The sequence below is a fragment of the Apteryx mantelli genome, chromosome 6 (genome assembly GCF_036417845.1).
Source record: "Apteryx mantelli isolate bAptMan1 chromosome 6, bAptMan1.hap1, whole genome shotgun sequence".
Lineage (NCBI taxonomy): Eukaryota > Metazoa > Chordata > Aves > Apterygiformes > Apterygidae > Apteryx > Apteryx mantelli.
Window position 1 is genome coordinate 24,511,414 of NC_089983.1, and position 26,716 is coordinate 24,538,129.

At 42.4% G+C, this 26,716-nt stretch overlaps 3 protein-coding genes across 7 annotated transcripts in view; 2 read left to right on the forward strand and 1 right to left on the reverse strand.

Moving 5' to 3' along the window:
* Positions 1-1,564: 1,564 nt before the first annotated feature.
* Positions 1,565-16,441, reverse strand: RBM45 (RNA binding motif protein 45). 4 transcript variants are annotated; one of them, XR_010884554.1, is made up of 11 exons: positions 16,011-16,441; positions 14,171-14,293; positions 13,918-14,044; positions 12,271-12,387; positions 11,743-11,922; positions 10,710-10,839; positions 8,879-8,972; positions 8,425-8,588; positions 7,322-7,518; positions 2,062-2,109; positions 1,565-1,876 (listed from the first exon to the last, which is right to left on the reverse strand). XR_010884554.1 is itself a non-coding variant. In XM_013960755.2 (10 exons), exons 1-9 carry the CDS (start codon positions 16,395-16,397, stop codon positions 7,326-7,328), a joined length of 1,518 nt encoding a protein of 505 aa, XP_013816209.2. In that variant the 5' UTR covers positions 16,398-16,439; the 3' UTR covers positions 1,565-1,876; positions 7,322-7,325. The 4 variants fall into 4 exon arrangements, 2 of the variants coding, with proteins under 2 accessions (XP_013816209.2, XP_013816208.2); XR_010884553.1 differs by having other exon boundaries at positions 8,425-8,591; positions 16,011-16,439; XM_013960755.2 differs by lacking the exon at positions 2,062-2,109 and having other exon boundaries at positions 8,425-8,591; positions 16,011-16,439.
* Positions 16,442-17,290: 849 nt separating this feature from the next.
* LOC136992309 (cytochrome c, somatic-like) lies at positions 17,291-20,536 on the forward strand. Of its 2 annotated transcripts, none has more exons than XM_067298518.1 (3): positions 17,291-17,346; positions 18,688-18,862; positions 20,301-20,536. In XM_067298518.1, the coding sequence occupies exons 2-3, from the start codon at positions 18,694-18,696 to the stop codon at positions 20,447-20,449; spliced, it is 318 nt and encodes a 105-aa protein (XP_067154619.1). In that variant the 5' UTR covers positions 17,291-17,346; positions 18,688-18,693; the 3' UTR covers positions 20,450-20,536. The 2 variants fall into 2 exon arrangements, with proteins under 2 accessions (XP_067154619.1, XP_067154618.1); XM_067298517.1 differs by lacking the exon at positions 17,291-17,346 and adding an exon at positions 17,805-17,934.
* A 3,231-nt stretch (positions 20,537-23,767) lies between these two features.
* The window catches only part of PDE11A (phosphodiesterase 11A), a 146,232-nt gene continuing 143,283 nt past the window's right edge, over positions 23,768-26,716 (forward strand). Inside the window, exon 1 of the mRNA XM_067298516.1 lies at positions 23,768-24,562. Within this exon, the coding sequence (XP_067154617.1) occupies positions 23,768-24,562 (795 nt within the window). The remainder of the gene's footprint in view (positions 24,563-26,716) is intronic.

The window sequence follows — 26,716 nt, forward strand, 5'->3', positions numbered from 1 at the left end:
CTGTTGTAGGCGAAAAAATAGCTTAAATTAATGGAGACATTAAACAAAACTCCAATTAGGAGGTGTTGTGCTTCTGCACATTGACTATTTAGATTGGGAGAAACAGTTGTTTGGGGCACCAGAAAGGAGGCCAAAAAGGGTTCCTGATGTTGTCAGAAAGAAGAAAGGGGCCTGAAAAGGTGAAGAGCCTGGATGTGGGGGAAAATCCAGGATAGAGATCAGAGATGAGGGGAAACGAATGCTGAAGGATGCCCAGGAACCTTGGCCAGTAATAGCCAAGACCGGTAGCTGTGAGCAAGTGGCACAGCACAAACCGACACAACTTTCTGCCTGACCTCCCTGGAGCAGCAGTGATCTCCCTGCTGGGAAGGAAGTCAAGACTAAGTGAACATAACACTGCAGAGGTTGCATGTGAGCAAGTGCGTGAAATAATCAGGTAGGGTAAAAGCTCTAATCTTGCTGGTTCTTAAATAAAGCTCTGTATCCAGATCCACTACAGCATGTCGTTTACTCTCTCACCTGCGAGACCACCCCCCTTAGGGCAAACAACTCCCCACCTCACTAAAGTTGTGCACGCTGGCTGCCAGCTGACTATCCTGCATGCCTGGTGACTAAGGGAGTAAGACCTGAATTCACACCACTTTCCCTGTATGCCTGGGATTTCTTTGGAAGGAAACAGTCCTAAAGATGCTCAGGGATGGGCCTCCAGGATACTCCAGTAGATCTCCCCATGCTGATGATCAAGGGAGCTGAACTGGAGGAGCTGGGAAGGGAGGCATATCACAGGGCACACTTGTCCTCCAGCATACACGCAATTAGAATTTACCAAGTAGTAGAAATTCAGTGTTCTGTGGACACACAGGGGAACAGAAATAAAGCATTCTTTTATACAGCCCCAAAGCTAGACTTAGTGCTCTAACATATGAATCCATTCTTTAGGCCAGTGGTTTTATCCAGGATATTTTTATATATATTTATTTAACCAGGATATTTTCAACTCAACAGATAGCATTCCAAGATGCATAGAAAAGCTTGTATTTGACAGTTATCTATGCAAATGCTTATTTGAACTTAGTTTACTCTTCACCAATGGTCCTGCTGAAATACTGAATTACCCAATTCTTACTGAAACAGCATATTCACAGCAAGCTTCTTAAAAAAAACAAAAAAAACAGAAGAACAAAAAAAAAAATCCCCAAACTCTATACTTTCCCCACAATTGACAACCAAAAGACCTCAAAATAGGCATGGATAAGTTTCAGTAGCTCAGTCATCTGACTCAGTCAAATGTCCTTTGCACTAAACAGTATATAAAGCATAATGAATACTTTTCACCTAAATCAGCAAAATACTTAAGAGCATACCTGAATCATCTTCTTGAGCACAGCCGTTTTCCTGAATCTGGCTGAATACTGTCAGATTTGCTAGTAGTTTCTGAAATAATTATTTCATTTTCTTTTAATCTACTGCTGCGCTTCAGTTTTCACTGTAATTCTGACCACTGAAAGCACCTTCTACTTTGACAGTTATAGTCTGAATCATTATCCATTAATCAGTCAAGCCACAAAATGCTGACTCCTTTATTTTTTTTCCCCATCATTGTAATTTCCATTTTAGAGGAGGAATTTAGTTAAACACAAAGATTTATTTCTATAATACAAGATGATAGGTGACTACAAGAACAACCATCAGTTTACAATTTTAAATGGCTGGATAATTTTTAAAACTACATGTCCGCATTTTTAAAACAGATAATACCATATACATAAGATCAACTAAGTAACAATAAAAAGCTGTCACTGTCCACAGGAACCATGTCTAGTCACGTTTTCAGTCAGTCAGTCAGCTAGCTGAGGGTCATGTCATTATTTAGTTTCTGTAGAAAGAACACAAGCACAAAAATAGTATCAAAAAGCAACATATCTGTGTTTATTTTAACATATATGTATTAGAAAAGAATTCTTACAACAGCATAAGTGATAAAGTCTTTTAAAATTATATAGAAAAATAGTATTTAATATTATATATATATATATGTTTCTTTATCTTTTTAAAGAGTACCTCTTTTTCTGAGCAGTGTGTGAAAGCCAGCAATTTTTCTGCAATATGCTGTTAATAGAAAATATAGTTAACTTTTTTTATTTTGGAGAATATTTCAACTATGATACAATTACTTTATAAATATGCATGCTACACTTTAGGTCTTTACCACAGTTTTAGGTAAAAAACTGAACGCAAACCAAAGCAGTGATGCAGGACTTTTTCAGGTCAAGGATGACAAAGACAACAGTAACCAAGTATTTCAGGACAGAACACATTTTTTCCAACTTAAATAACTAAAGAATTATTAAAGAGGTGTATATGTAAAAGAGGCAAATGAGTTATCAGTTACAGAGGGGAAAACTACAATGAATCTACTTGCTACAGGCTACAGCCTATCAGCAATGATTATTATGACCCACAGACTCCAGCTCTGGATGTCTGTTATGCATTTGTAATATAGCGCTAGTCAGAAGCTCAGCTTTCCAAAGACTGCTTGAAAGCCTCACAGAAAACATGTTTTTTTTGTTTGTCTGTTTGGTGTTTGTTTTTAATAAAACTAAGAGGTTGCAATAAAGAGATTAATTAAAATTCTACAATATATTCCTCTGGCAAATACCAAATTCTTTCCTTCCTCTCTTCATTTTGAGTAATATCATTTATACTACAGGCATCATACAATTTCAGTGAAACATGAAATAGCCTACAATACAATGCAAAAACCTGGGTAGAGAGTACAAGCTAATCAGAATTAAGAACATTAAGTAAAGCATCAGCTTTTAACAACCGCCTCAAAATATGCATCCTAGCTGTCTTCTCAAGCCTAGACTGACCCAAAGCAAGATGGTTTAAAGCAACTATTTCAAATGTTAACACTTAGTGTAAGAGTTTAGAATTTAAACTAAATAGTTAAGAGAACCTTACTGAACTGTATTTCCATCATTTCTTTGCTACTTTTAACTACTTATATGAGAACTGAACTTTCATTGGACTTTAGGAGAGCCAGAAAATTTGATTAGATGGATTAGTTTAGCACATTAATGCAAAAGTATTCAAATTCTCCTGATAAAGGTTGTTCTGAAATAATAATTTTTGATCACAAAAGTTGTCTAAGTACATCATGAAGGCATTTTATCAATAGCATACTATTATCACACAGCATCTTTTAAGTAACTATTTTGTAAATTACAAAAGATTTGCAGAAAAAAAGTTAAGAAAAGATTTCTAAAAGTCAGACAATAACTGATCTGAAAGAACAAATAATTCAATTGAATTCAACTGAATTATTCAGTTGAAATCAAGCATTTCTTTTCATATAGAATCCTTCATTCAATTCACAGATTTTAACCGCATAATCTTATACAGAAACTACTCATCACAGAAATCCAGTCAGCTTTTGGAGATACAAGGCAAGCAATACAACAGGACTTTAGAGAGGAATTTTTTTTTTTTTTTAAGAGGCAATGACTTCATTAAGTGAAAATTCACAGAAGTTTTACCTAAGGAGACTATTTGCTCCACTTAGAATTTGAAAAGCACAAAAGTTAACATTCTCACATCTTCAAAGCATTTCAGAGGTAGAGAATTCCATCCACTTTCACATGCACAATTTAAAGCTTAGTTTGAAGCAGGATTAAGCTACTCTAAGCTACTACACTTGTTCGTCAGTCAGTCCAATGCAGTCACGCTGAAGTAAGCTTACTGTAAATACCTAAGTCCTTTTGCAAAAGGACACAGATGGAATCTTTCTTTTTGGGTATCAGTTCACTCAGACTGAGAAACTGGCTAACAGACAAAAAGAAAGCAAGTTTACCTTTCTGACACAAGAAGAGATCAATACTAAGACAACCCGTTAACAGACCAAAACCCAGGAACCTGCATTTAACATAACAAATTTAGGAAGCTATTTTATCTGTGTTAGCCTTTCCCCTGCTGGGTCTGTGCTCTAACCAGACAAGAAATATTCAGCAGTCACTTGAACCAGAATTACAGGTAAATTGTCCAAGATGGAGATTTGGGGTTTCCATCTTTGAACAGATGAACTAAAATTAGAACTCTTTATTATCTGAAAATTTACAGAAATGCAAAAACCTAAGAAAGGACAAAGAGCCCTGCTGTTACTTTCCACATGTAAAAAGATTATTCTTCAAATAGGCCATACTTCTCCAGTTTTCTGATTAGACAACATGGTACAACAGTGTATTTGTATGTCTTATCCTCACCTTTCAAGGGAGTTCAGATGTCTAAATAATCACTGATAAGTACGTAATAGAATTTTCAACAGTAATTTAAAATATAAAGTGCCCAGACTTTTAAAGATCCTAGTAGGTGACCAAGCACACTTTTTGTCACCTTAAGACTTTAAAGAATTTTCTCAAAACCACACCGGAAAAAGTGTGAGTATGTGAGTGTAGTAACATATAAAATTAAACTTCTTTGGAGGTACTTCTTTTTTTAATACTTTTTCATTGAAGTAATAAGTCTTGTAAACATTCTTTTCAGTTACTTTGGTAACTCCTACTCATAATCAAATCCTTACTGTAAATTTAAAAGGCCAATAAAATTGTTTTTACATCTTTTGACATGAGTCAAAAGAAGTGGCCTCATGAAAATTGGAAGGTAGAAAGACAGTTTGGTTTTGATAATGAGAACAGAAAGATCTAAACAGAAGGGAGGAGTTAAGTGGATAAAGTAGTTTGTGCAGTCCACAAGTCTTCCCTGTTTCGGTGCAATAACAAACACCTTCCATCCTAGCGCAGCTCTACACGCGCCCCACTTGCGCATACCATCTTCAGCATCTGTGTCAGACTTCTGGCCATTGTATTACTGTACAGCTTAAGGTACTAACAGATATAATGTACTGAAGTTTATTCATAAATTTTTTTAAGCCAAAGATACTATTACACATTCATCCAGTTTCACTTCTTAGATAACACAAGCCATAGAAATCAACTGAGTTATTCCTGAATCAAGATATACTCCAAACTGATCTGTGTTATGCAAAATGTGTCATCTGATAGGCAATCACAGTCTTAAAGAGTCTGTTCTTCATTCCTACCTTATGAGTCTACCTAGCATCAACTTTGTGCAACAGGATCCTAGTACGCCTTTGCTTAGTTAAAAAGTTGTCTATCTTTGCTTACACAAAGGTACTTATAGCCCAAGATTAAGTCACCACTTCAGTTTGTTGGATGAAAAACAAACAAACAAAAAACACCAAACAAATGAAAACCACACAAACACATGGCTGTATTTCTTTCACTTTTTGTTGGAGGCCCAGTTTTCAGATGCTAAATAATTACTGTAGTTTTCTTAACATCCTCCAGATTATTAAACAACCTTTGAGTGAGGACAGTATTAGTCTTTATAATGCAAATATTCCCTGTTAATAACTTCAGGAATTTCTTTGTAATTAATTGAAGAATCCTCTCAACTCTTAGCTACTTCATCACAGGCGGAACAGTAAATCCCATTTAGAGTCACTCCTTCTTGGAAAAGCCAGTCTACAAGCAAGATGCAATGGAATCTTCACTCAGGACCTGACTGCGGTCTGATATTTATTTTGGAGGACTTCATATTTTCCAAGATGTATTACCAAGTAGTGGCAGAATGAAAGCTTTATCTCTGAAAATATGTTGAATAATCAGCTTGACTAGGAAAAGAGAAAGGCCAAAAATTCAATTTTAGCTTAACAATCAGGAAAAAATTCCAGATTTCCTTTTTTTTTTTTTTTTTAATTAAGGATGAAACATCTTTATAACTTTGGATGCATATCACATCCACATTGTTCTAGTGAGTAGTCATCTTTTCCTACAGTCATGGCAGAATTGCTATTACATTACATGTTGTCACTACAGGAAAAACCTATGATGTAAAGAGGTTGGTCTTTCTGGAAGTAAAGATCACATTAAAACAAACAAACAACTGAGTACTAAGATCAGAGCATGGCTACAAGTTACTTAAAATTACATTTGCTAGAGCTGTTTTTCAAAAAAAAAGTTTAAAAGGCGATTTGAAAAAAGAATGCCATTTTTTTAAAGCAATTTGTGTGTATAAAAACTAAAAATACCTTTAGTAATTGCTGCTTATCAAGGAACAATATAAAAGTCATTATTAAAAACAAAAAAAAAAAGAAAAGAAAAAAGGTAAAAGAAAACTGCAGGTGAAATCTGTAACTCCCAGGTCACAGAGAGGATACCTAGAGGATTCTACACCAAGACAGACATGAGGAGCAAAACAAAATTAGAAGTAAAATATTGATGCGGACAGAGTCAGGATTTCATGCAATATTTTCTGAATAAGGAAAACAAGACTCTGTTTTCCCTATAATGATAATATGGCTACTAAAATTATTTAGAAGCAATGGTAATATTTGGGAGTTCTTTCGTAGAAAAGAGTATTTAACATTTCCTCCTGTCTCCCCAACAAGATAACTCTTTTGATAATGATCCTAACGTAAAAAGTATTAATAGTAGATAAACTTGATATCATTTTAATCAAACCAATGTCTTAAAAGAACAGTCAAATTTTGCCCTTGAATGTCTGTAAAATCCCCTCTGGGTGATCTGCCTCATAACTTAATGGCAATAAAGTGACATTACCAACAGGCCAAAAGCATTAGCCAGTTAATTCACAAAAAGAACAAGTATGACCTCTCATGCTCAGATACTCTGAAATAACTGAAACATAAACCTCAACCCCACCATAAGCAGCTCTGCAATATTTTCTTCACCATCACACATTCTAACTACACGTGTTTTCTCACAGTCCACTTGACCCAAATCTCCAAAGCCTTCAGTTCTCACCTGGCAGTCTTCCCTGTCCTTCCCATGTCCATTTTATTAACCCTTTCTTTCCCTGTCCTTTTCAGGGATAACCTCTTAGCCAACACCATTGTGAAGGTGTATGTGTTTCTAATGAAAGAAAGACGCACACAAGCTGATCTCAGTCATATTGTTTATTTTTCCCATACTCTTTTCAATGTTATCTGATACTCTTATGTACATAAAGTGAATATTATGAACATCCAGACTGATATCAATCAACTGGCTCATATTTGTTCAAACATTACAAAAATAAAGATTTTTACTAAAATAGTGTGCGTGTCACACACACAAACAAATAGTATATACACTTATCACAAACTAAATCTGTTTCTAGCTAACAACTTTACAGCTCAAATTTATCATGACATTTTTCACATTTAACTTGAAATATTTTGCCTCTCACTATTTCAAGTATTCAACTTTAGTTTAAGTAACAGCTCAGACTGGGTACTTACCCACTTAGTAAGTTCTCTGACGTTTGTTAGATTCTTCTGTAGGCGAGTCTGCCAACCTTACTTTAAGCCTGACACCATTCACAACCTTCCCATGTAACGCAGTTATGGCATCACTGGCACTTGCTCTGTCTGCAAATTTTGCATAGCCCACATTTTTTCCAGCCACGAGGTAAACTTTTATCAGGTGTCCAAAACGACTGAAAACAAAATTAATGAGAATTAATAGCAATATATTACTTACAGATTTTGCTGCAGCACCAATACCTACAACCCAGTATCAAGCATATGCGATTTGGTAGCTGCCAAAAGCATACACCCATACATATGGCATCTTGTGCTGCTCTCCACCAGAACCCATGATTTTCTTATCCCCTTCCCTGTAAGTCCAAGCAGGAACAAAAAGAAAACCAAGGGTTTGCAGGCCACATTTTCTGTGGTGTATCACAATTAGAACCAGATGTACCAGTGATTTATCTCTTATTAAAAAAAATACACACAGCTGACCAATACCATAGTCGCAAAGAGTAAACAGTACTCCAACAAACCAGATGATGCAAAGGCTAAACTTGCATTCCATTTAAATGAACTTTAACAGCTGTGATCCATCTTTGAAAAGGTCTCAGTGAAATGACTCAGAAAGCAAGCATTAGGTTTTACAGAAAATCCCAAACTTCAAAGTCCTCAGAGGTTTTCTAGACAGTTCCTTAGCACACAAAGAACAGAAAGTTTGTACATCATGTACTTTATAGGGAGTTTATTCAAACATCAAGACTAGGATTTATAGCCTTTTTCTTCTCCAGAATCCAATTAAGAAAAATCTAGTACATCAAATAGGTATGGTTTTAGATCGCACACAAGTCCATGCTGTTTTTTTTTTTCCCCCTCCTCCTGGTGCTTTGAAAATATTTTGGATTTCCAAAGAATTACTGCAATGCCAGCTAGTAGAGAAGGAGAATGTTGTCTTTTTATTCAAGAGTATACTAAAAATAATACAAAATACTGGTAAACAGATGAACTACACATTTGTTTTAAAGACAGTAAGGATCTTTGCTACCAATATGTAGGTAGTGTGAAATGACTGTTGATTTGTAATGGAATCTTACCAGAACACATCCTCCAATACGTTTATGGGTAAAGGATGGGGATTAAATAGTATGAAAAGCCTTTCCTTCACAGAAGTGTCAGGTGGAACTTTTTTTTTGTGTGGTGGAAGTATGGCATCTGTTTGGGGCTGAAGTAACTGTGAGCTGGAAGTTCCTCCAAATGCCTGCTGAAACAAAAATAAGATGCAAACATAAATTAATTGATCAGAAAAAAAGTTCAATTTTATCTTATTTACAACTTTTGATCCAATCATAGGACATAAACAATATCTAACAGTTCTAAACTTAACTCATTCATTTACCTTGGTTGTCATTAATTTGGACAATAAATCCAAATAAGGTCAGACATCTTTAAAGAGAATAATAAAAGAAGTAACTCTGGTTGGTTTGTGCATTAAAAAAGTAGCACCTAAAGCTGATAAGAATATTAACAGTATCCATGATATTAACTTACAGGAGGTGTCCTACACTGATGAGAAATTGAATTATTCCACAACAGTGATGACATGTGTGCTGTTACCAGTTCTGTTGCCATTCTTCTAATGAGGCTGCAAGCAGAAGTGATAATAAATGATTAAAAAAGAAAAAAAGAAAAAAAAAAGCTAAGTTACTATAATCTTAAATTCAGCAAAAGAAAGTAAGTTTCACACATCTAGAAGTATTTTTGAAAAATCTGTAAACTCAAATAGATCATGGGGAAAAAAAAAAAAAAAGAAAAAAAAACCTCTCTCCCCCTCTCTCCCGGCATTCCTGACACTCCAGACATGCCCTGAAATTATACATGGTAGCTAAAAGTCACTGAAAACACTCATATATCTCTACATATAGAGCTCTTTTCCCCAGAGCATTGAGAAAAGGCAAAAGTAACTCTACAGAACTATTTCATTTTTTTTTTTATGGAAGGTATGTAAGACAGCAAAGACAGAGAAATTTCATCTATAAAAAGCTTTAGTAGATAAAGAACAAATAGGGGAAAAATGGACTTGACCTAGAAATGCCTTCATCTAAACTGTGCATTTCTTCTAAAATCAAATTTACTATATATAGAGAGGTTTTTTTAAAAGAAAAATAAAGCCGATATTGGGGTTTTTTTAGTCATTGTTAGTGTTTCAATAAACAGAGCACAGAGATTCAGTTCAGAAGTTGTAACATCATCATAGACACAGAAAGTTCACTTCCAGCTCTCATTTTCTGAGAACTTTCTTATCCCCCAACAGAATAAAGAAAAAGCAACAGTACTTTTGCATTGTAAGACAATGAAATAATAGAAATTATTGAAGAGTGAAAGAAAGAGCTTGACAAAAAGGCTGGTTGCAACTAATTATTGTTTTAGTTTAGGTCAGGAGTGCACTTCTGAAGTGAATCTCCCCATTTTCCTTCCCTACTGTGCTTTGGTTCACATCCCATAATAGCTTCTAATGGCATGAACTAAATTCCTTTTGGATAAAACTAAGCCAAAAGATTCACTGAAGGAGCACACCTAACACTCCAACTTCTAAGGGGCATTCAGACCACAGGAACAGACCAGAGATGGTTCAAAGTAAAACCCTTTGAAAACCAGAGCGGGGACATCAGACCACAGCACCAACAGTTTTACTCAACGGGTGCGTTTCTTTAGGCTACCCTCCCTGCTACCATAGCCTGAGCATGCTTCTTCCATATAGCCGGGTTATGCAGTAAAGTTAACTTGCAGCTTGGATTTATCAGTTTTGTTTTGTTCAAAAGTCCTTTTTCCCCCCTCTCAATTTTTTGCTAGTGCCCTTTCAAGAATTTGAGAGTTCTTATGTGATAAAATCTTTTAAAGTAGGTGTCTTTTCACTGTACTGGTCAAGACTAAGTTCTCCAGTTTACCCGTGTTTCCTTTGAACATTCCAAGTTTATCTGCAGCATTCCAAACGCAACCAAGGGATCAAGCAGATAAAAGTCTGTTTTTAATACAAAAGCCTCACTAAAAAAAACATTCCAGCCTTGCTATGTATCACAGAGACATTTAAGAAGATTCTTGACAAGTTCAGGATTTTCCAATGTATCTTAAGAATACATATTTTATCTTTTTTCTTTTCCCTATGTCAAAGAAAAGTAGTAGAAGTTTCAAAAGGCTTATTTCAAACTATACAAAAACCACTACATTTCAGACAGTATTATTTACAGGTGTGAAACAGCACTGCAGTAACATCGCTGTTCCTTCTTATATTAAAAAGGAGAAAAAAAATTTCCCCCCCCCAAAGTTTTGCTCTCCAGAACACATGACTTGCAACTTTCTATCTGTATGGATTGGTACTTACTCTGAGCTATCACTCCCATCTTCTAGGAAAGTGACAGTTAATCGATTTCCAGGAGGGTACTCAAAACCATGTAATTTATACTTGGCATATATAGCTGATGCAGCAGTACTGTACTGAATCACAGCATACCCTAGAAGTAAAACGCATGTGTTTACAGCATGATAAATGTATATCCTAAGAACAAACTACACTTACATAAAGCAGTAGGATCAAGTTTCACATTAGTCACAGATGCTACAACATTCCAATGGCTTTTTACCAAACAGTACATTCTTTAATAGCAACATCAGTAACATTTGCAAAGAAAAATTCAATAGAACTAACTGGTGACAGAGCAGCTATATTTATATTAGCTTGAGAAGCAGGTACTGTCCCCTTTCCACCGGAAACCCATAAAAAGCAACAGAGGGAAAAAACATATCTTATCCAACCCAGTACTAGAAAAAAAAAAAATACATAGTACTTGAGATTCACTGTTAATGGAATAATTTAAAAGTGAAACTATGAAGTTACATTTTGATTCTCTGAATCATTTCCACTTCAAACTTGTTAAAGCAGAGAGCTCTTTTACATTTTTTTCCAGCAGTAACAAAACAACAAAAACAAGGCCTGAAACCAAAACAATCCTTCACACACACAGAGCCAGCTATTTCAAATGAAAACTCGAAAGATCCATTTAGAGAACATTAGAACTACATGTCTAGTAATTTTCAAAACTTTCTCTCCTTTTTATCAGCCCAAAACTTATTTGGCCATAACAAATACTTCTGATGGTTTTGATTCTGTTCTTCTTGAGATTCTATGCTCTGGATGGAAAAAAATAAAATAAAAGGTAAGTATTTAAGGCTATTTGTAAAGAGGGGTCTGAACAAAACTTAATTTTTGTGCTTATGCATCAGTGATAGCAATAACTGCTGAAACATAAAACATTCTTTCCTACAAGTGTACTGTATTTTGCAGTACTAATGAACAGAAGTACAATTAAAATGCTTCTCCTAAAAGAAAGAAAAATTGTTTCTGTACTTTTACTTACCATTATTAGTATGAGGATCTCGCTGAATATCACAGTACTCCAGTCCCGGAATTAGGTCAAAGAGGGCGGACAGCTGCTCTTGGACAAAAGGAAGCCGTGATACCACTGACAGACGTTTGGAGACTGACTCCTGAATTCTGCTCTCATTTTTTTCAGAACTACAGAACTCTGGCTGCCCACCTCAAGAATCAACATAAAAATAGATAGTGTAAGTCACCACACTAGTATGCTTTCCTTTCATCCATATTTTTAATTCAACTTTTAAAAGCAATCTAAGTCAAATTTATACTACAGGTAACACGTTTATTTCATCAATGCAGGTGATGAAATAAGTCAACTACTGCAAATCAAGTCATAAAAATAAAGAAATTATATGCTTGACTAATTTTAACTCAAACACCCAATCTATTACTGAAGTGGTGATCAGAGCCTCTTTCAGCTTCCCTTCTTCATCCAAACTGCACTCTTATTTTGTGACCATATTCAAGGCTACAAACCATTGTTAGTATAAAAAAAGACATTACTTACCAAATGGAAACATATTTCCTCTTGGTTCCTGCCTTGTATGATTACTGTTACTATAATATTCGTGTTCAAAGGACTCAGATGACTTATTTCTAGGTTCAGCCAAAATGGCCCGGTAGCCTGTAAGAGACAACCACACATATAGCAACACCTCAGCACACCCTAAGTATGTATGACCAGATCTGCATGCTTTGACTACAGTATTTAGAAACATGTTATTCAGAAAACACAGTAAGTGCCGCTTTTAAGAAAATAACTAAGCTGTAACTCTTGAAGCCTCACATAATCAATGCCGCGAAAGAAACATCTTCTGTACAGGACTATTCCTATTCACAATTAAAGTAAAACAGAGCCTACTCTGCAGTATTCAGAGATGCTCTAAAGGCAACCAGCTGAACTTCCATGCCAGCTCAGTAACACAGGCCTACTATGTTTTGCACTGATCTAGGATTTGCTTTTATGAATAATTTAGATACTATTCTCAGGCTATCCAACTCATTTCATTCTCAGACCTGAAAGGAAATAAAATGCAACTGTTAAGTAAGCTCACATACACATCCCTATCCAAGAAGGGCCACAAATACTATTTGTGTAGAAACATTTAAGATACATCAGGCATATTACTACAAACAAAATGTTGTTTAATATTTATGATTAAATGAACATTAAATCCTAAAATTACAGTCCAACCTCCTGGTCAAAGCAGGATCAACACTGAATTCAGGACAAGACTGCTTGGGTTTCTTCCAGTCAGGTCTTGCAAACCTTCAAGGACAGAACTTTTAAAACCTCTCTGACAACCTCTTTCAATGCTTAATTATCCTCAGGGATTTCCCCCCCCCCCCGCCTTATACCCAGTCAGAACTTCCCCTGTTCAACCTAGACCATTGACTCTCATTCTCCTGCCATGCACCTCAGCAAAGAGCCTGGTTCCATCTTCTGGGTAACCTTAAGTAGCTGAAGACTGCTACGACACTCCTGCCAAAACCCTTCTCTTCTCCAGGCTGAGCAAGCCCAGGTCCCTCAGCTTCTCCTCACAGGTCACACGCGTCAGTTCCCGACCACGTAAGTGGCCATCCACTGAACTCACTCAAGTTCATTAACATCTTTTTTTGTCCTAGGGAATAAGTGACAAATCACCAAGTCACAAAGCATACAATCTTTTATTTTGTAAGAGATGAATTTTGACTTTAATTGAACAAATCTTCAATTAGCATTAATTTTAAATAAATGTAATCAACACTATCTCTGTGGGTTACCAAATATATTTTTATATACTTGATATAAAATGAATGCATATATTTGATAAAACATGAATACTCCTAGCAACATATTAAAATGAGGTTTTTCCTGTGTGTGGAGTCTACACTAGAGACTGATATTATCACATGAAAGAAATCTCTGTATCCATTTCCAAACCCTTTTCACTGTTCCTACTTGGAGAGTCCGGTCCTGCAAGAATAATCAGGTGACTAATCTCAACAAGTGTTGATAATACTATTTTTCATTTGCAATACTAGTGTAACTTTTGGCTTAAGAGGTGTTTACATAATAATTTATCTGCAAACCAAAGTGAAGATTAAAAGGTACACTAATGACCATATACACACTTATTGTGAGAAACTTGGAAGAATTCAGTCAGATCCTTACTTCGATCACACTCTTCAATTGCTCGGGCAGCTTGGGATGGTTTTAAATATCTCACATAGCCCAAACCTTTACTTTCTCCAGTGGTCTTGTTCTTAATAATGCTGCAATATTCAATGTCTCCGTACATCTGGAACAATTAAAAAGCATATTAATTTACAATAAGTGAAAATGCATTAAAATTTTGTTTTAAGCTCTTCTGATAAACTAAGAAAATCCAATTGAAGATAATGATCAACAAACACTGAATTAGTACCTTGAACTTATCTCTGAGATCTTCCTCTGTATAGGATTTTGGTATCATAACAAAGATTCGTGTAAGCTCTTCATCTTCAACATCTCGGTGGCTTCCAGAAGCTCTCGATTGTGCAATAAATACCTTAAAAAAATTATATGGACATTAATTACTGAAGAAAGAGTCTTAACCACTTTGCTTGTTGATACAAGCAAGAAAAAGGTTGTTTTTAAAAAAATCTTTATCTTTCATATAATCTAGCTTTCCTGATATGAAAGAAGATCTCTGATCATAGATGCACCTGTGACAAAAGCTAAGTTAACATATCTGTTAAGTACGGTGCATCCCAACTGTTTCTCAAACGGAACAGAAGCCTGCAGAAGCTTTCCGAAGGTACAATGGAGAATGGTCAGGAGCATTCAAGCCTGATTCAGTAGCACTATCAATGTCACAGGTGGCATGTGAGGTAGCAACAAATGCACTACTGTAACAGGCCAGCCCTAATATAGCAGTATTAACAAAAACAACCAACCAACCAAGCAGTTTAATATGGCCTTGCTCGAGTTCATAGCTCACTTAGCCAACGTCTGCAGGTGTAGTGCTCAGTGAGGGACTATAACTTCCCACAACTGTTAAATTTATTTCAACAGTTAAAAAAAGTTATCTCAACAGTGCACCCAGAAGACAAACAGGCAAAACAACTAAATAGATAAGTAAATAAAACACAAGTAAAAACCTTCAATGCAAGCATCTTATACAAAGGGAGCAACTGACTTCACAGAGCTCTTAAGTTATTCATCTAATGGTCACACAGGGGAGTAGGGAACACAAACCCTGATCTTCTGGCTTCTAATGATAAGTGCTTTTAGAAAATACTTTCAGTGTCTCAATTGCAAAAAGATATGAATGACTCTAAATGTGGAATCTTCTTTCACTGTTTAGAGTCATTCATATCTTCTCATTATTTGGGGAATATAAAAACAATTCAAGAGGTTGAAAGTTGCCAGCAGGCCCCATAGATTAAAGAAAAACATGAAATTTTTTTTGACAAAACCTGTGCATAACATACAAAAAAACCCAAAACAAAACATTCTTGCAAAGACAGTTCTAGGTATCTGTGTTAATCTTGTTTAACACACCTGAAATATACATTTTCTTAAAGTATTTTTAAAGAGACTCCCTCCATAAAAAATGGGGGGGGGGGGGGGGGGAAGAGTTAAGGACCACGTATTCTCCAAGCCTGCGGCAGCTCTTGTAACGCGTGGGCACTTCAGCCAGGCGTGCAAACCCGGCTACCTTACCCTGCAACCAGCGACGCTCCCTACGAAGCGCACTACGAAGCTCACAAACCCAGCGGCCCGAAACGGCCCCGGGTTTGACTCTAAACTAGAGTCACAGCATCGGCAACGAGCGCAAGTGCGGATAAAGCGTCGGAGGAAGAAGCGGCTCCCCGGCCGTCACTACGAGCAGACCCGCCCCCGCGGCCGAGCAGAGGCCGGCGAGGCCGGGCCCGGGCCCGCAAGGGGCCGCGCAGCTCTGGGGCCAGCGCGAGCTGCGGGCCGGCCAGCTCGGGCCGCAGCAGCCGAGGCCCGCCGCGGCTGCCGGGCGCCGCCGCCATGCTGGGGAGGGCGCCGCGGCTGCCGGGCGCCGCCGCCATGCTGGGGAGGGCGCCGCGGCTGCCGGGCGCCGCCGCCATGCTGGGGAGGGCGCCGCGGCTGCCGGGCGCCGCCGCCATGCTGGGGAGGGCGCCGCGGCTGCCGGGCGCCGCCGCCATGCTGGAGAGGGCGCCGCGGCTGCCGGGCGCCGCCGCCATGCTGGGGAGGGCGCCGCGGCTGCCGGGCGCCGCCGCCGCGGCCCGTACCTTAATGGGCTTGGTGTCGGGAGCCAGGCTGCGGCCATGCATCATCTCCATGGCCCGGCAGGCCTGCGAGCTGCGGGCGAACTTGATGAAGGCGATGCCGCGGGACTCGTTGGTGCGCTTGTCCCGCAAGAGCCAGATGTTCTGGATGTCGCCGAAGGGGGCGAAGCGGTCCCGCAGCAGCGCCTCCCCGGTGTCCTTGCCCAGCACCACGAACACGCGGCTGTTGGGCGGCTCGTCCAGGCACTCGGCCGACAGGCGGAACCCACCGCCGCCGCCCTCCTCCATGGCGAAGCCGCCGCCGGGCTCCCGAGCTGCCGGAGACCGCCGGCTTTTCTCAGGCGCCGGCGGGGAGCGGCCGCTGCGCCCTTTCCGCCTGGGCGACAACATGTCCGCGCTGGGCGCGGGCTGCGCCCCTCCCCCGGCCGCGCGCCCAGTCAGGGCCGCGCCGCGCCCGCCGGCGCCGCTGACGTCCTGCCGCTCCGCCGGCGCCTGGGAGGCGCCGCTGCGCTGCGCCAGAACGAAGCGTCCTTGCCGGCCGCGGCGCGGCGCCCTGTGCCCCTCGGCGGGCGTCTGTCAGCGGGGAGGGGCGCTGAAGGAGGAGCCGGGCAGCCGTGGTGCCGGAGGGGGGGCTTCTGCCTGGGAGGGGGCGTCGGGCGAGCACTTGCGTGTAAAAGACACGGCTCTTCCCTCGCCCGGAGCTGCAGCGGGTATTTGGAAAGGACTAGGGAGAAACAAACCGAGAGCAGGCGTTGGGGAACGGGCTCCCTTTAACTCCCGCCGTCCTGTGCCACAGTCCGTGTCCGAGGATGGTGTGGCCTCAGCATCTCCCGCACACACTCGTGCTACAATACTTACAGTTTTTTAAAGGATCTCTTTAAATTAGAGAGCTCACTACACTATGTGGTGACCCACTCCCTTCAAAGCAACAGCAGTGTCGTAATGAGACAGCTTTTCCCCAACGAAACCGTTTTCAAGGCCTCTACTGTGATAGGCACCAGTGGGGCTAAACAGAGTTCTTGTGAACTCTGGGCATATAGAGGCCTAGGGAGCTGGATGTATTTCATGAGAACCAACTACAAAAAATATCCAGGAAAAATAATTTATCTGTGGGAAAAAGTATTGGCAGTGGTAGTGATTTGGGAAGCGGAATTTGTGAATGTGTGCAGAGTTAAGTGGCAATTCATTTCAGAGTGTAAAATAGGTTAATGAGTATTTTTAGAGGAACACGTTTTGGATATAGTGTTTGTTTTTGGTACCACATAAAGGAATACTCAGGAAAATGAAAGTTCCTTCTTTACAGAACAATGGGAAGCCTGTTGAGAAAAGTGAGTTTAAGGTACAACTCATTGGGAACAGCTTGTTAGGGTTAAAAGGCAATGTCTTTTATGAGCACTGAACAGTGCACTCTTTTTTTTCCTAACTCCTGATACCATATCTTCTTGGCACTGCAAGATTGGGATGCAAAGCAATTTAGTAGGAAAAACAAGCATTTCGGCATAGGGAAGCGGCCTGCAGAGAGAAGGCAGCGCTCCCGGGGGCTCCATGCCGCCGCCGCCGCCCGCCCCTCGCGCGGGAACTGCCGTTAGAACCGTTAGCACTGCACAGCCCACCCGCCACCTCCTGCTCCCGCTAGAAAAAGGGCGCGGCTCTTAATCCCACCCCGCGGGCCTCCGACGCACCAATCAGAAGAGAAGGTGCTGAGTTAGCCTGTCCGTGATTGGGCGCCACTCTGACGACACCTGTCCTGACTCCGGTCGGCTGCGAAGTGTCTGCTGAGGCTAGGGCCCGCCGGATTTGGGGCACGTGGTTGCGGGGCAGCGCAGGGGGGGCCCTCCGCCTTGGCAGGGGCCAGCCGCTGCCCGGGGGTCATAGACAATAACTGCTAATCGGTAGATGTTAAGGATATTCATCAAATATTTTTAAGGTTGCGTTAATATGTTTTGTGTATTAGAAGACATTTAAGTTTTGCACCCCTGCGTGGCTTTGTTCTCTGAGGTCAGGACTAGATTATTATAAAGGACTCCTTGAAGTTGTGTTTCTAGCTAGCAGTAATCCTTATGAATCTTCATGTCTGCACTCTGGTAGTAGTTTCCTTGCTGCTTCCAGAAGTTGTTTTCACAAGTATGGGAGAATGTACTGGAGCAGAGGATTGGAGTAAGGGATATTCTGGATATGTGACAGGGTGCAGTTCTAGAGCCATTCTAAGTAGTACTGTGACCCACAGGGAAAGCCTGAGATGCTGCTGTATTTCAGATAGGTCTTCTAGACAAAGATACATGGATATTTTCTCTTACCATCAGAGTAGCTCTAGAAAAGCAATAAAATGACTTAAAGCTACCTTAACCTCTGAAGTTATGATGCAAATTCTGTAACTCTGCACCTCTTGGAGATGCAGTAAAAAAACTCATGGTGTTTTTTCCTAATTCCATCTTGGATAACTTTGTAAAGAATTAATTCATGACCAGCAATAACCAGATGAATTTAAGAGGTTGTGCAGCTTAACAGAGTCTAGGTTTATAATTAAGTCTCAATCAGATTTTCATTTGTTTGAGAAACTAAATTTTTATTGCTGTGCAAGACAAATATTTTCTAAAACTGTTGAAGGAGATGATGTGACCAGCAACAGTGATCTTTTCTGTATCATTGTGTAAATTTCTCTTTTTATTTTTTGTCATAGATCAAAATGGGTGATGTTGAAAAAGGCAAGAAGATCTTTATTCAGAAATGTTGTCAGTGCCACACAGTTGAAAAAGGTGGAAAACACAAGACAGGCCCAAATCTTTGGGGTTTATTTGGCCGCAAAACAGGACAAGCTGCAGGATTTTCTTACTCAGATTCTAACAAGAACAAAGGTAAAACTAACAGGTGACATGAATGAGGTGCAGTGCTGGAGGGAAAGTATATGGAAAGAAGCCTTTTTCTTTAGAGATACAATAGAAAACCATATTTACAAGAATTACTCTTGGAAGCATCTATATTGCAATACTGCAGATGAATCTGAGCTATAGTTTCAGAAGCGAAATTACTCAGTCCCTAAATTAAAAAGAAATTTTAGCAATATCTAGCATGTCAGGTCAGAATGTATGCATCTTTTACAGAATTTTGTAGTATCAATGCGCAGATTTTCATTTCTGTTTGAGTGCTTTTAGATTTTGTTTGCTGCTCACTGCCCTCTACTGTTATTGTGCTGTGCTGCAGTTTTACTCAAGAACACCTGACAAGGGTGACAAAGCTGACAAAATACTGTCATTGATTAAAACATTATGACTTGTTTGTGTACTTTAATACAGAAAATCCTGAAAAGCAATGAGACATCTAAAAATAATTCTGTATGTTCATTTGGGGGTTTTCCTTATTTGGGACCTTGGTTTGTTTATTTATAATTTTTGAATCAATCTATTAATTACAAATACAGTCCTTTTTTTTTCAGTTACTGAGGTGTTTCAGAATTCACTGACTCTTTGATTTTGCCATGATTTCTGGGAGATTTTTTGTAACATTTGCTTTTACTGGAAATTCTCTCATACAAAAAGCCATACATTTCAACATATATTGACTGTTTTTTCTCTTTAAATATTTAATGAACAAATAGCACAGATGATAGTACAAGTATTTAAAAGAGAGCCAACAATGTGATATCTAAATCCACTTTAGACAATGGGAGCAGTCCACTCTTGAGCACAGAGGATGAACTTGGGCTTGTTATTAGATACTTCAGTAGTCTTCAGTACTATTGTGGTAGGCTTCTGTTGATAGAGACAAGATTTAGCAGGGCTAGAAGGAAACAATAATGCTTTTTTTTATCTTCTGTCAAGAAAATCCAGAAGTGGCTATTGATAACCCTTTTTCTAAGGCCCTTCAGTTAAGCACAGCCTTGATGAACTTAATATGTAGATTCTCATTTCAACATTTGTATGAAATTAAAGTTCGATCTTCTGGATACAGGGATTACAAAGATACTTACATAATTTAAAGGTAATATATAGTTAAGTTTTATCTGAAATGCTACAAAGAATTGCAACTCTCCATGATGCAAAAAGTATTATGTTATTTATATGATCAAGCTATTAAAGTGACTCAAAGGCAATGTATGAATTGTGCATTAAATGGATACTGAAATATGAATTAAATGTTGAAAATTTTATGTTATGTATCATTCACTCTCACTTTCCTCTTGGATTCTAGGCACATTATGTTCAGGAGCACCACACTTTAGATTTGAGACCCTCAGTATTTTGATATATATAAGGTTTGGGGCAAGTCTTGCATTTTATTGTATTTGTTTTTCAGGTGTTACTTGGAGTGAAAGTACACTGATGGAGTATTTGGAAAACCCCAAGAAATACATTCCTGGAACAAAAATGATGTTTGCTGGCATTAAAAAGCAGAATGAGAGAGCTGATCTTATTGCATACTTGAAAAAAGCAACCTCCTCCTGAAACATTGCAGCATCAGCTGTAATGTCAGTGAAAAATGTTTTGAAGTTTGACTATCTCAAGTTTCATTTTTTTGATGTTAATTGTTCATTAGGGACCGGCCTTAGCAAAATCAAATAAAGGTATGTTTTAAGATGCTAAGTCCTCCTACTTAACAAAATCGGGAGGTGAACATTATTTATACGGTTTTACATATTTCAGAGATCTTTGTGGAGTGTACTATAGAAAATACTATTCCTTTCTCTAAGGAGATCTGAGAGCCCGATTCTGCAGCTAGCTATTAGAACACTCATTGAAACTATTGCAGCTATTCAATTGTGGCTATGTATATTGCTATGCAAATAGGAAACTGCCTGTAAGTATTAGGGCTGACAGCAAAATGAAGTTTTTCTTTTTTGGGAAAAAAAAACCCTCAGCATGTCAGCTGGGAATAACAATATTCAGTAGATGACAGACAACAGTTATTTCAAAAGAACACTGCATAAGGATGATGGAACTGGGATATCAAGAATATCAGATATTTTTAGGAGACAAGTAACCTTTCAGTAATGATGGTCTGAAAGAATCATGAGGAGGTATTTGAATACCTATGACCTTTTTGTTTTAAACATGTAAGTCCACTCACGGTGTACTAAAACAGCATCTGCCAGCCAGGAGTCTTTCATAGTTGTGGATTTTTTTCACCAGTCGAGGCAAATATATTCAGGTATTCATATCCTTTTATGTGTACAATGAATGAGGGCTGACTAGCTCAAGTAATTGATATTAGTAATAGGTATTTTCACCAAAGATTGATGAAGGTGATCACAGGCCTCCTAAAATGTCCTCATGATGAGTTATTCGCAAGTGTTACAGTAAAATGTTCACTATATACTTTATACAATAGAGACAACAGGTTTTTCTTACTTCAGTCTTGATTCTGGTATTTGAGAGATTGTCAATATGCAGATTTTTGCTGTCATGAAAGCCTGTACTTATAAAATGCAGCAAATAAGCTGTAAGGTTGCCATAAGACTTTATGATGAAATTATAAGGGAAAAGCTTGTTTATACCTAAGCTTATAAAAAGAAAAAATAACTTGCTTTAAGTGTCTACAAACAGAACTGAAGCACAGTAACCATTTTGGAGTAAAATACTGTTGTGAATGCTCAGACCAAACCTTACTATAGTGAAATGGTAACAATTATTTCAGGTAATTGTAAATGTAGATGACCAATATCCTTGCATGAGAGACTGGGGTCTGTGCCTGCCTGGCACTCCGGAGTTTGTGCTATTTCTTTGTGGAAGTGCAGTGTTGCGAAAAAAGCAAGTACCACGGGGAGGGCCAGGCAGTGAGCAGTGACACTGGGCGAGCGGGTGCCCGCAGCCGCGGGGGGCGCAGCGCCGGGGCGGCCGGGGACACGGGGCGAGGGTGCAGCGCGGCCGCGCCCCGAGCGCCGCCGTGGGCCGAAGGGGCTGGTGGCTGCTGCCGTACGCGAGGTCCCTGTAGCTCGCAGACCTGACAGCGTGACAGCACCGCGGCTGAGAAACGCCCCAAACGCTAGTGCTTCAGCCGCCCTCGCCCTCCCCTGGAAGCATCTGCAGTTTCTGGTTCGCAGGAGCTGGGCCACGACCCTTCCGCGCAGCCCCCTCCCCGCAGGGCTGCGCCCGGCCCGGCCCGGCCGGGGGCTGCGCCGGCTCCAGCGGCTGCGCCGGCTCCAGCGGCGCAGGGGGCGGCTGAGGCGCCTGCGCGCCGCGGCGGCCGCGCGGTGCCTCGGTGGGAGCCGAGCGCCGCGCCGCCGCGCTCCGCCCTGCGGCGGCGGCGCGGGGAGGTGCTCCACGTGCGGACCCTCGCCGGGCCGCGGGAGGCGCCGCAGCCGCACGGCGCTCCGGCGGTGCGGAGGAGCGCCCCGCAGCCCCCTCCCGCCCCGGGCATCGCGGGCGCGGGTCTCCAGAACCGCGCCTCTTCTCGCCGCCTTGCTCCCCAGCGCTGCGTGCTGGCAGGCGCTGCTGCGGGCACAGGGGCCGTGCGGCTCTGCATCCCGCTGGATTAAAGATTCGCCCGTGTGTTTTCCCAGCCGCCAGAGCTCCCATTCATGAATTTCTGAAGCTGCCTTCATTCAGTCTTTGGTTAGCGCATGAAAGACATTTTTCACGTGTTAAGATCCATGACTCCGGTTTTTCAATCGCTTACGCGTAGGCATCGATTTAGCAATGAAACGTGCTCCACGTGCGCGTAAAAATATCCCCGGCCCGTCTGGCTCGCTGGATGCGGCCGGTTCCCGTCTGGCAGCTGATAGCGCAGAAGGAGGCAGCGCGCCGCGCGTCAGCGCTCCCGCCCGCCGCGGAGCTGCGCGGGGCTCCCCGCCGGCGCGCACCGAGCTGCCCCTGCGGAAGCAGCTTTCCGCCGCACGGCCCGGGGCGCGGGAGGCAGCGGCGGGCAAACGGGGCACGGCCGGGTCGCTGCACGGGAAAGGCAGCACGCGTCAACTCAGAGATTCAAGGAACGGAATTTACTTGTTTGGGGTCTTTTTTTTTTCAACAAAGGGGTGCATTTATTCCTTCTGTCTTCTAAAGTGGTAAAGTAGCTCAACGCTATAAAAATCACACCGCTTCGATAGCAACGCTGCCGTTACCTCCCCGAGCTCTCCGGCAGCCCCCCGCGCTGCAGCCCGCGCTGCCCGCTCCCCTCCATGCGGCAGGCGGACAAAGCAGCCCCCTGCCCGCGCTCCCCCGAGGGGCTTCAGCGAGGAGCCCGGGGCCGCTCCGGGGACCCGCTGCCCCCCGCGCCCCGGCGGCGGCGCGCCCCGGCCCCGCCGCACCCCCGCGCCCCCGTCGGGGCGGCGGCAGGGAGGCGGCTGCCCCCCCCGCCAGCGGCACTTGCGATCCCTCCCTCCTCCTCCTCCTCCTCGCTGCTGCCTCCCCGCGCGGCTCACGCGTCCTCCCTCCTCCCCCGTGTCCGCGGCGGGGCTACGCAGCCGCCAGCGGCAGCGGCGCTTGGCGGCGGGCGCTGCCCGAGCGCTCCGCGCGCATCTCCGCGGCACCACCCGGCGGAGCGCGGGGCCACCGCGGGAGCGGAGAAGGACGCAGAGCCGGGAACTGGAGAAATACCTACAGTAATAACAAAAAAAGAGTGGGGCCGGGGGCAGGAAAAGGAGGGCACGCGGGGAAGTCGGGGCGAGGAGGAGGAGGCGCGCCCGCGGCGGGCTCGGGCTCGGGGCAGCGGCGGTGCCTCGCGGGCGCGCCGGGGCTCCCCCGCCCCGGGCAGCCGTCGGGGCGGGCGGTGGCACGTGGCGCCGGCGGGGCATGCCTCCCTGAGCGCCCCCGGCCCCCGCCGGCACCATGGCGGCCGACGCCGACCTCGACGTGGCGGCGGTGGAAAGTTTCCTAGAGAGGCACCCGGAGCTGGTGGAGAAGTGGCTGCAGAGGAAAAACCCGCTGCCGAAAGCGGCGGGCAGCTCCGGGAGCGCGGCCAGCCCCGCGCCCGGCCCGTCGGAGGAGCGGCGCGGCGGCGGCGGCTGGGCGGGCGCGGGCGGCTCCGGCCCCGGCGGCGGGGGGCTGCAGCGGCGAGCCTCGCAGAAGGAGCTGCGGAAGAGCTTCGCCCGCTCCAAGGCCATCCCCGTCAACCGCACCTACGACGAGCATGTGCACGCGCGGGCGCAGGAGCCGCTGAGCAGCGCGCGGCGGCGGGCGCTGCTGCGCAAGGCCAGCTCCTTGCCCCCCACCACGGCGCACATCCTCAGCGCGCTGCTCGAGTCCCGCGTCAGCCTGCCCCAGTACCCCCCCACCGCCCTGGACTACAAGCGCTACCTCAAGGAGCACAACGAGCGCCAGTTCTTCCTGGAGCTGGTCAAGGACATCTCCAACGACCTGGACCTCACCAGCCTCAGCTACAAGATCCTCATCTTCGTCTGCCTCATGGTGGACGCCGACCGGGGGTCCCTCTTCCTGGTGGAGGGCGCCGCCGCCGGCAAGAAGAGCCTCGTCTCCAAGTTCTTCGACGTGCACGCCGGCACCCCGCTGCTGCCCTGCGGCTCCACCGAGAACAGCGACGAGGTGCAGGTGCCCTGGGGCAAGGGCATCATCGGATACGTGGCCGAGCACGGCGAGACGGTCAACATCCCCGACGCCTACCAGGTAGGAGCCCCCGGGTGCCCCCGCGGACCGTTTTGGGGAGGCGCGGGTGTGCACGGGCGGGAGGTGGCTGCCGCGAAAGCGGGAGCAAGCTCCCGGCGCAGCCGCGCTTCTGGGTTGCGCGGGGTATTAGGCGGCTTCAGGCGTTTCCAAAAAGCGCATGGGAATCCGCTGAAGAAAAGTTTAAAAAACGCACCCGACAGTCCCGATAATAAGACTTTTAAATCTTTGTCTCGCTTAACGTTCCCTGCCTGCCTGCTGCTGAAATAATCTTGCTGTTGTCAGAAGAGCGTGTGTTTGCAACTTTGCACATGCCCACTCAGACCACATGGCAAGTATGTTCAAACCTTTTCCCAGGAGCGATATAACCAGTCCTTTTATTCTCCTACAAGGGGTTTCTACAACCTCAACTTTTATAGAGGCTTTAGCTTGAATTGTGAAAACGCAATCCTGTCTTCAGAGCAAAAAAGCCCTTTGACTTCAGCAGGGACAGCAGTGTCTTCTCCTGAGTGCACGTTACTGCAGAACAGTGCATTCACTTCGTTAGCTCGAAATGCACTACTCTGTCTCAGTCATAGGGATTGCTCCTAGTGTTAGACACTATCATCCATTTAAGGTTCCTTAGAAAAATAAGAACCACAGAACTCCAGATTTCATACATTAGGATCCTGGAAAGACACAGAAAGCTGGGAGATATACGTCTTTAAGAAGTCTGGGAATAACTGTTGCCCAATGTCTAATTTTGTTCTAGAATAGTAACTACAATAATAATAATCAACATAAAGTTTATGACTCTTGATAAACCATGCAAGGAAGACACTTGAAAATTAGGATTGGATTATTTTTTGTTTTAAACACAGGAGACTCAGGCTCAGTGTATTTTGGGCAGAACATTTACTTATTTGTCAATCAGTGAAAAATGATAGGCACCTCACAGATCTAGACTGAGAGAGGTTTCCAACACATAGAGTTCAAAGGGAAAGAACAGAACTTGGTAAAAAGGGTGTAATATTCAGAGTAAAATGTTTGAATGTTGGCTCATCTTTAATAAATTCCAAGGTTGCTTTCTTATTTCCTCCTCTCCATTATATGCTTTCTTTTACCATCTTATTTTTTTATATGACTTTCCCTTCTAAAAGAGTACTCTTTCCAAAATAACTGCTGGTGGTGGTGGTCAAGCTGAAGATGTTCTCAGTAGTCTCAAGTGGCTAAACAGATGAAGGGTATTTGAGTTTGGTTGTGCAAGAGTTTGATCTCTCTTTATAACTGCTGCCTTTTTCTTGTTTCCAGAGTCTCTGGGTAGCTCAGATACCTCTTTGTGGAAGTGAGAAGGCCACTGGCATGGCAGGGCATTTTCTAGTCCTAGGGGATTGTATTATTTTTTTCTGAAGTGTTTGTTCTTGTGTTTACTTCCCTGTAAAAAAGCCCAGTTACTTTAAACAGGTTATTCTCTGTATCACCAGCAGAGAATAGTGAAAAACAATCTTTGCAGTTGCCATTCCCAGTACTATTTCTATTATACTTTTGTCTGGCTTCTATTCTTCATTAGATTAAAATACTATAAATAATACACTTCATTGTTTATTTAAGCACTAAGTACGTTAGTTGCAGTCGAAGGGTAAGTCCTAAGCCAAGTTTACCCTGTAATTTTATCAGTTGCAACTTTGCAGCTTTCAGTGGAGTTACTTGTGATTAATTCTAGTGCAAAAGAAACTTTAGACCTTGTAACTTTAATGAAAGTTTTGCTTGATAATAAAATGAGGGATCTGCTTTCTGTTATGTTTCTGACTTAGCACAGTTTATCTTCTGTTACCTGGCATGTATATAACCATTGTGCATCATTAAAAGGAGACCTTTCTAATTTAATAGTCTAGAGTAAAGAGCCCTAAGGAAGCTTAGCTGTGTGTGCATAAAGAAGGCACAGCTGTTCCATCTCAGATTATTGTAGGTCTCACAATACAGTACTTTAAAAATTAATAAATATGGCGATATGATTTTTGTCAGCATTGCCACCGATGATGGAAGTGTTTAATCAACCTTCAGGTTAAAAAAGCACCATCAGCAAACTTTGCCAGGCTGACAGATGGAGTTGGAGGAAAACTTTTGTCTGTTGAAAAGAATGTTTGCATTGACGCTTCCTATTTGGTCAGAAAAGGC